At 39.9% G+C, this 9,967-nt stretch overlaps 1 protein-coding gene across 1 annotated transcript in view; it reads right to left on the reverse strand.

The window, feature by feature from the left end:
- The window catches only part of LOC104461395 (UHRF1-binding protein 1-like), a 29,425-nt gene extending 20,491 nt beyond the window's left edge, over positions 1-8,934 (reverse strand). Inside the window, exons 1-4 of the mRNA XM_010072978.1 lie at positions 8,733-8,934; positions 7,308-7,391; positions 692-874; positions 472-590 (exon numbers count right to left, since the gene is read on the reverse strand). Of these exons, the coding sequence (XP_010071280.1) occupies positions 472-590; positions 692-874; positions 7,308-7,391; positions 8,733-8,934 (588 nt within the window). The remainder of the gene's footprint in view (positions 1-471; positions 591-691; positions 875-7,307; positions 7,392-8,732) is intronic.
- Between the last annotated feature and the right edge of the window lie 1,033 nt (positions 8,935-9,967).

The raw sequence follows: 9,967 nt of genomic DNA on the forward strand, positions 1-9,967 counted from the left end.
GGGAAAGGGGATGAGGGGAAAGAGAATGGCTGAAGCGTCTACTCAAAATATCACTAGGGGAGGGACGGGATGTAAAAAAAAAAATTAAAACCCTTATTTAACTTTTTTTTTTTTTTAAATTCCATGTACTTTGAAAAAGCTGTCAATAAGAAAAGCATGAAATACAAACCCACATATTACAATACTGGGTACCTAACATAGTACAATGAAAATATGAAATTCCAAATGTCAGGATTTAGAGAACCTGGATCAAAAACATAATTGTAATAGGGTATAATCTAATATCAAGTTCATAAGAAAATACCCACCAATTTTAACAAAGCAGAAGCAGGCCCATAAAGGTCTAATCCAATAATGAACGGAAAGGCTTCTATGAATTTCAATGGGCTTCAGAATTGTCCCTTAAAAACCATAGTTACTTAACAGTCAAGGGCAAAGTAGCCCCAGTTTTACTAACTTGAAGAAATGTACCTGATATATATTGAAATCTGCAAGTCTAACCACAATAGGACTAGACATCAGTTTGCCCTTTGGTTGTTGGGAAGATACAGAGGAAGCCCTAGATGTTCCTTTCGGTGTCTGTTCCTTGCCTGTAGGAAAGAACAGTGATGGAATCATTGAAAAGAACAGTCTTTTAAAAATAGTTTTAACATTTCATGGAACTAGAGCATTACTGATGCAAACAAAGTACCTGTTTGTAGGTTTTGAGGAGATACAGCAGGTGGTGATTTGGGAGGAGAATCTATGACCTGATCCTTCACAGCCTGCTTAAGCAATTCAACATTGCTTTTGAATTCATTTAATAATTCTTTGGCCCATCCACTTCTGGTTTTAGTGGCATCACTATAATGTATCCAGTGGTTGCAGCTGTCTCCTGCAAGTAAGAGGAATGGGGAAATATTAATTCATTTGAAAGTTTGCTTCTAACTGGATAACAAGGTTCCACTATTTCACAATTCTTCAAAATATAATCTCACTGCATGCCATAATTATAGAACAACAGAAGTTATAACAGATGTTAAAACAGAAGTTATATATTACATAAAAACAAGTGTCACTGCTTCACAAATTCCCTCAGAATACAACATAATATTGCCACCTGCCTTTTAACACCACTAACTAATGCTGAAAACATCATTGGATATTTCCAGTTCAGAGAAATCTGATGACACATTGATTTCATATGTGAGAACATGCAAAAAAATGTTTCACTGAAAAAAAAAATGTGAGAGCAAGTAACAGAACAATGTTCTCATGCTCATTTTTTCCAAACTTATCTTTCCTGCCAGAACTGTGTCCTAAGAAGTTCCTGGTCCCTTTTCAGAAACGTATTCTTTTTGTCTGGGCTCGCTAGCACCTTTATGGCACACAAACAAGAAAGTAAGTTCAATCAGTGCTGCAACACACAGCCTTAAAAATCAAGCCCAGTAGAAATTCTTTTATACCTAAAATGTTTCTGTTAGTTAAACATTTAAACCTCTGAAAGAAACTGAGATCTCTTCAAACAGTCCCTGTAAAGACAGTCTAACCTGTTCAATCATAAGGATACAATACAAATAACTTCCATCAAGCGGTGCATCACTCTTTAAATATCAGCATATGAAAGCTTACTTTATTTGGGAGGTTTTGGGCACTTACACTGGGGAAAAGTAGATATGGTTGCTAGTAAAATAGGAAAACCCTTTAGGAAAAAACTGTTATTTCAAATCTAAATGCAAAGATTTCAGCATGGAAGAAACTTTAAGGGAGAGACCTATGGCAAGAAATGACATTTTTCCCCACCCTCCTGCCTAACAGCCTTTTGATTGTTACTCTCATATGTTTAAGCTAAGGAAGAAAAAAATGGAACAGGGAAGAAAACAGAAAGAGATCAAGAGGGCAAAAATACATTAAATTCAAGTCTGTGAAGCTGTGATTCTCCAAAACAAGGCTGAAATGGGGTCACCCCAAGCATATGCATATAAACCCTGAAGTACCTACAGGACAGCAGCATTATAGGGAGAGCTCTCACACCCCTTCTGGGAAGTCAGTGTGGGCAAGTGCCTCTCTGAAGTGCTTGCAGACTAGCACATGCAGTATGTTGGAGCGGAGGAATTAGAGGTCTGCGTGCAGCGGCAGGGCTGTCATCTCATTGGGATCACAGAGACACAGTGAGGTGGCACACACAGCTGAAACGCTGCAAAGAATGGGCACAGGCTCTCTGGGAAGCACAGGCCAAGAAGGCAAGGAGGGAGAGTTACCACTTCTGTGAGAGCCGTGGGAACACATGGAGCTCTGCCTTGGGATGGATGATCAGCCAGCTAAGCACTTACAGGTCGGGAATTGAGGGCAGACCAACATGAATGATGATGTGGTGGGTGTCTGCTACAGACCATCTGATCAGGAAGACTATGAGGCCCTCTTCAGACAAGTATCATGTTCACGGACCCTGCTCCCCATCAGTAACTTTAGCCACCCAGTATCTACCGGAAGGACAACACAAAAGGACACAAACAATCCATGCTGTTTCTGAAAGTCCATCGATTATCACCTCCTAACATAGGTAATCAAGGAGCCAAAGAGAGGACATGCTCTGCTGGACCCAATTCTTAAAAGAAAGGAAGAACTGGTCAGAGGTATGACAGTCAGAAGCAGCCTTGGCTGCAGCGACCATGACATGGTCGAGTTCAGGATTCCGAGGTGAAGGAACAAGGCAAAAAGCTGAATGACAACACAGGACTTCAGGAGAGCAGCCTTTGGCCTGCTTGGAAGAATCTCATGGGATAAAACCCTGTCCAGAAGAGGGGTCCAGGAGAGCTAGCTGATGTTCAAGAATCACATCCAAGCTCAAGAGTGGTCCACGCTGAATCGCAGGAAACCTAGTAAAAGGGGCAGGAGGCCTGTGTGGATGAACCAGGAGCTCCTGAATAAATTCAAACATAAAAAGGAAATGTACAAGATGTGGAAGCAGCATCAGGTTACCCAAAAAGTATATGGAGGATGATGTTACAAATGCCAAAGCCTATCTGAAGCTGAATCTAATGAGGAGCATTAAGGATAAGGCTTCTGCAGGCGTATCAGCAGCAGTACTGAAAACTTGGGCTTGCTGCTGAATGGGAGTGGGGACCTAGTGACAAAGGACATGGAAAAGGCTGAGGTACTCAATGCCTTCTTTGCCTCAGTCATCACTGGTAAAACTTGCCTTCAGAATTCCCAGGCCCTTGAGATGTTTAGGAAAGTCTGGACCAAGGAAACCTTCCCCTCAGCAGAGGGCCATTAACTTAGGGAACAGTCAAACAGATCAGATGTGTACCAGGCCATGGGATCCTGATGAAATGCACACAAGTGCTGAGAGAGATGGCCAATGTCATAGGAAGGCCACAATGAATTATCTCTGAAAGGGCACCATTGAATAGTGATCAGGAAAGGTTCCTCAGGACTGAAAGAAAGCAATTGTCATTCCTATCTTCAAAAAGGAGGATAAAAGGAACAACAGGCTGGTCAGCCTCACCTCAAAGAATGAGGAAGGTAACAGAAGGCAACAGAGCAAGTAATCCTGGAAACCATTCCAAAACACATTAAAGGACAGGAAAGTGATTTGGAGTAGACATGCATGGATTTATGAAGAAGAAATCATGCCTGATGAACTGCTCTCCTATGAGATGAGGCTTGATGGATGAGGGTTGAGCAGTGGATGTTGTTTACCTCAACTTTAGCAAGGCTTTCAACACTCAGTTGAACATGCTCAGTGACAAAATGATGAAGTACTGACTAGGTAAGTATATGGTGAGTTGGACTGGAAACTGGCTAAACTCTTGGTCTTAAACATTTGGGATCAGCACCATGAAGTCCGGTTGGAGGCAGACATCCATGCTGTACCCCCAGGGCCAATACTGAGGTCAATATATCTTCATTAATAACCTGGATGATGGGACAGAGTACACCCTCAACAGCTTTGCAGATGGTACAAAACCAGGAGGAATGGTTGATACACTAGGTGGTTGTGCCGCCATTCAGAGTCACCATAAAAGGCTAGAAAAGTGACCCAACAGTAATCTCATTAACTTCAAAGGGTAATCCAAGTCTAACACCTGGAGTACAGGCTAGAGGCTGACCAGCTGGGAAGCAGCTTTGCAGAAAAAAAATCTGAGACAACAAGCTGAACATGAACCAGCAATGTGTTCTTTATGCAAAGGAAACCAAAAGCACCTTGGGCTTCTTAGGAAAAGCATCCCCAGCAGGTCAAGGGAGGTGATCCCTATCCTCTACTCAACCCAGTACTCCAGAGAGCACATCTGGAATACTGGGTCCAGTTCTGGGCTCCCCAGTACAAGAAGGCCATGGACTTACCAGAGTGAGTCCAGCAAAGGGTCACAAAGACACTTAAGGGACTGGAACACCTGTTGTACAAGGAGAGGCTGAGATAGCTGGGATTGTTTAGTCTGGAGAAGAGAATGCTCAGAGGGATCTTATCAATGTGTATAAATGCCTGATAGAGGGACTAAAGATGACGGAGTCAGATTTGTCTCAGTGGTGCCCAGTGACAGTACAAAAGGCAATAAGCTCAAACTGAAATGCAAGAAATTCCACTTTAATATTAAAAACAGGGTTTTCTACTGTCATGGTGATTAAACAGTGGACTAGGTTGCTTGGGGAGGTTGTTGAGAGTGTCCACCCTTGGAGCTATTCAAAACCTAATGGGACAGAATCCCAGGAAGCTTACTTTAACTGACACCACTTTAATCAGAGGGGTTGGACTAGACAATCTCCAGAGGTGCTTTCCATCCTCAACTATTCTGCAATATCTCCATATACAGAACTGCCATACATATCTATGCAAAGTGAAGAGACAGGCCAGACTGTAACAAGAAAACAGTATTTTAGTGGAGCTGACACCGATATTGCTACAATCTGAATTTATTGCTGCTTGCTCAGAATGAAAATGCTTTCCAGTTTCTCATAATGTCTCAATATATCAGCTTGATCAAGAATTTCCTGTGCTTCAAAAGGTCCTGCATGATGGCAAAGCAACAGCTTTCTCTGATCATCATCCAGCAACACATCAGCTGCACAGATAATGGATCTGGATAAAAGCTTCTGTAAGAGCTGGTCTGGGAGGACTACCAAAGTGATGGATTGCTGTACAGACAGGTTTATGACATCCAATAACAGTCTGGCTTATGTCAGGGTTATCACAGTCAATGCACACACAACCTGCTTCATTTTTCTTAAGTACTGTAAAATGCTATTGTTGGAAGGTTTGATGTTCAACGGGTTAGAAATTTACTGTACAGCAATTATGCCTCAGACTCCACTCAGAGTATTTCTGTTACAAAAACAAATAAACAAAAAACCCTCACAAGAACCCAATTTGCAAAGAGAATTCATTCTTGAGGGTTTTTCTTGAAGGATTAATCGCAGCTTCCAAGAAGACTACAGCAAAAGAGCTATTTCTAAATATTCCATAGGCCAGAGAGGTACAAAACCAGAAGAGTCTGGCAACAGTCACAGAAGTATACAGCTGTTTCCTCCTTGCCCACTGTTATAGACTATTAATATGGTGTCGACCTTAAATATGCAATATTGCAGACACTTGACTTCAGGGTAGGAATGCCCTGAATATCAGGATGATAGCCTGATACAGCAGCATGTAGAGGCTTGATAGCTACACAGCTACAGAACTCTCTTTGAACTTTCAAGATTACAATGTGCTCCTTTTGTGTTGAGTAAAGGGAATCCCACTCCAGTGATGACAGCCTGCCCATACAATTACCACACCCTTCTAAAATAGTGAGATGATCATGATCTCTTAAAGTAGAGAAAGAAACTTTCTGGCATGTTCCCCTCCACAGACACACCCTATTGGACTAAACACCACCACCTTTGGCAGTTTTTTGTCATAGCTTATTAGTGAAACCTAGGTTTCTGTTACTTAAATATACTTGTACAGAACACCATTTAAGACTGCAGGAGAACGCTACCTTTAGAGGCGCCACCACCTTTGCTCCGCAGATGATGTTTTCCATCTCTAGTTTCATTTAGTGGGAGTTATGTCCCATGTAGTCATAACCTAAAAGCATTCTCGGGGAGCTTCTAGCATGCCCATCCATGAGCCTACAGAACATGGTTCAATGTGGATAAGAATCCTTCCAAAAGAAACAATCTATTTACTTCCCTGGTTCTCTACATCTTCTGTGAGGAGAGTTCACAGAAATCATAGATCAGACCCTCATCTAAACATAGTGGGAATCAGGAGTGACAGTAAATGAAAAACATAGCTGGGTCACAAGATAGGCATGTGTTAAACTCCTGTAACTTAAGGTTCCACTTTTATAGGAAAGGAAACCAACATCACAAACCTCAAACCATATTGGGCCAATCTACAGCAAAGAAAGAATACTGTTATTCTTAAGTGTACTCTTTTCTGTGGCTGTGTATGTTTATTTGACCTCCAGTAAGTTAATTTTTTTTAAGGTGCAAAAACTGTACTTGCTACTTATGAAAGAAATAGATTGACATTACAGGATTCCATCTGCAACCATGAGCGACAAGAAGGACATGAGGCAAGCTATGGCTAATTCACATCTTTCATCTATGAGAATAATGACTCCAAAATGACTGGTCTGTATTGGCAAAAAGCAAAACAAAGCAAAATCACACCTCCCCTCCACCCCCAACTAAAAGCTCCTCCACTATACTGGATTGCCTTTGATCTCAAATTCAACTGCAAACTTATTCTGTCTCTTCTGAATTTTTTAGATTTCTGAACAACACATTTACTAGGAATGATTTGTAAGAAATGCTTCTTTGGAAATTGCTGTTTAATAACAATTCCTTAAGAAAAGGCTACACAGCTGAGCTTCTACACACTGGGATTCTTGTTTGACAAAATAATAATAAAAAACAAACAAACAAACAAACAAAAAAAACCCCCACAGTGCCTGGAAATGGACATTATGATAGACTTCCATACAGAAAAAAAATCTAGCGGATTTGACCCTTGCAAATATCAAATTAGTGAATTCTCAAGCTGCTGCTCTGCCCTCCCTTGTAAACACACAATTCTTTTCATGACAAATGCTTAAACACTGTTTTGTTGACCAAACAAGACAGTGAAAAGGAAAAGTGAAAAGGCTCATTCACAGAAATTAAATTGGTTCCCAGGTTGTTGCCTTTGCTGCTTCCTTTTGCAAATGGAAAAAATTAAAAAGGTGTGTATTTCAAATGCTTTGCCAAGCCCTATACATACATACACACAAACAAATTTTTTAGTATTTAAACAAGATAGTTACACTCACAGGTAATTCACAAAATGCTCACTTTCATACCTGCTTTGTGAAATGGATAATAGTCCACTGTCAAATAGCTGAAGGAAAGCTGCATGGCCCCTCCTGTAACACGTCTATTTGGGTCTGTAAAATAAAACAATGCTCAGCTCTGCAGGCATTGTATTTAGCATGTTAGTTCTCATGTTGGTAGTTTCCTTGAAACACCTTACAGCTACTTCTTCCTCCCTTTTACTGTCTCTCCTCACTACTTCATTATCTTCCCTCAACATTTTCATTCAGGTGGTCTTCACTGGTTTCTGAAGATCAGTTTGTAGAACTGTGTTCTGTACTCAATCACTACCAACAAATTGCATATTGTTTTAAACGCTATTAAAAAGACAACTCTTTGTACACACATAACTGCAGTTCTCCTGAAACAAAGCTTTTTGCACTGAATATATGATTATGATCAGTCATTCAAAGTCAGTATTTACTTTAAAGGATATTGTAAATATAATTTCTTATTTTATTTGACAAATGCTATTGCAGTGAAGAGGTCTTCTGAGAGCCCTCTGCTCAGATTTCTCCACTGCTAAATTTAAACTTGATGGCCAAAAATAAAGGACCAATAAAGAGATCTGACCAAGAATGACAAATCCCAACAGCAGTAGATATACTGTACAGAAGGAAACACATCTCTAGCCAGTCAACCTCATGGTCTGCTGCTCTGCAGGTATCTTCCCTAATATAGTCACTAAAATCTAAATTTTTCACACCCTTTCCTTCAGCAGACCTTGTATGCCTCTATAAATTTTTCTGTGACTAGCCAGCTCCTTGGATGTACACTGATGTGTCACTGTGTTCTGATCACTTTCAAAAGGCAGGAAAGTAGTATAATTTGTCTTCTTTCTTCTGATTATAAACATGGCACACTGCAATAGCCTTTCATTTAAAAAGGTGCAAATACTACACACAAAATTATAAGACCTCAGAACATTTGTTTCATTCTTCCAATTTGTTGCAGAGCATACCAAATTATCTTAGTTAGTAACACAAAGAGGACTGCTCTTTTATTGGTCTGTATTTTATAAGGAGTATTACAGAAGCAGATTGTACAGCAAACCTTTCAAGCCACAGTAATGTTGCCACTGCGTTCTTGATAACCCAGTTAACTTATAAAAGAAAAAAACAGCAGTAACAATCAGACTGGACAGAATCAGTTTCTAGAAGACAGGAAAAGTACTGAAGCTACTAGCACTATTAGCAGTTTTTATTGCATTTATTCTAAAATAATTACATTTAATAATGAAATGTTGTCCTGATTGAGACACCTAGCTAATTTCAAATGTGTCTACTGACACTGGAAGACAATTCTGAATATTCCTCTAAAATAAAGACAGACTCTTGATAAACATTACTGTATTACTCAAAATGTCTTCTAAAGATGATTATGGTTTACAAGCAGGCTACTTAAATAAAAATTACCTTTTTCTTTAGAATGGATGTCATCACATATATGTAGGTCCAAATGGGAAATTACTAAGTGATGAGAAGTTTCCTTAACATCAAAATCATTAAACAATTTTACTATCGCATCATTTTGATCAGGTGCTGCCGTTGTCTGGTGTGCTTTCACCTGTTGGGAGCTGGATGCTGGGGCAGAGCTCTGAAAAAAATATTTGGTCATATCGATTTATGAAGTTTATCCTTTCTTTCAAGCATAGGCATCCTTTTACTTACTCAAAACAGGCCTCTCAAATAAGGAAAAATCTGCATCACACACGTTCACCTTGGATCGTTACTGAGATTAAAGTGTGCTATTTTACAATAAAGCAAAGTTAAGCTAATGGCTAGGTGTCACAAAGAGTCAATGCCAGTTCATCCCCCATCCTCCCCTTTCCTCACACTGCTTTACGCCCCTGTCACTTGCAGCACTGGTATTTTTCTCAGTTTTGTTGCAAGCTGTTCAAGGAACCAAACCAGCAGAAAACCATCAATTTTTAGATGGGCTTGTTTCTGCTAGTTTGCTTCCCCAAACTACATCACAATAGGGTCAAACATGAGCCAGTGCCAGTATCAGGGAATTGGTGAGGTGCAAGCATAAGGAAATGAAGAACCAGGGCCTCCCTGGCCAGTAACAGCCAACCATTAGATTGCTGTAGGTAAACCAGCAAATCACGTCGTAAGTCATCAGGATGACCACAAGAACTAAACTCTCCATTACAGTACACTAGCTTTATTTTAAGAGATTTTATAGAAGTAACTTTACTCAGTCTTAGTAATAAATCATGTTTTGTTTTCATAGGACTATATTTTATCAGTGTATATGTGCTGCTGCTTCTTCACAGACAAGAAGAGGGCCCTCCCTCCAACACTCACAAAGCCCAGTTGGTCTAGTCTGCTGTACGTGCTGAAGATTGAGATTAATGTAAGACTTTCTTACATGCGGCATCATCAATATCACACCTACGCCAGCAGAAATACATTAAAAGTAGAATTATTTTTCACTATATATTCCAACATGAGAGCTGCACGAAGGAAAGCTAATTTTACCATTAGTTATGTTAATTATGTTAACATAGTTAAGCTAATTATGAAAACAAATTGGACAAGCCCTTTAAAGCACTATAGTAAGCATTCTTGGCCACACATTAAGGTTACCTTAGTGTGTCTTAATTATTTGGTTTTTAGTTGCTCTCATTTTTAAGAAAGGGAGAAAA

The sequence above is a fragment of the Pterocles gutturalis genome, unplaced genomic scaffold (genome assembly GCF_000699245.1).
Source record: "Pterocles gutturalis isolate BGI_N339 unplaced genomic scaffold, ASM69924v1 scaffold44527, whole genome shotgun sequence".
NCBI lineage: Eukaryota > Metazoa > Chordata > Aves > Pterocliformes > Pteroclidae > Pterocles > Pterocles gutturalis.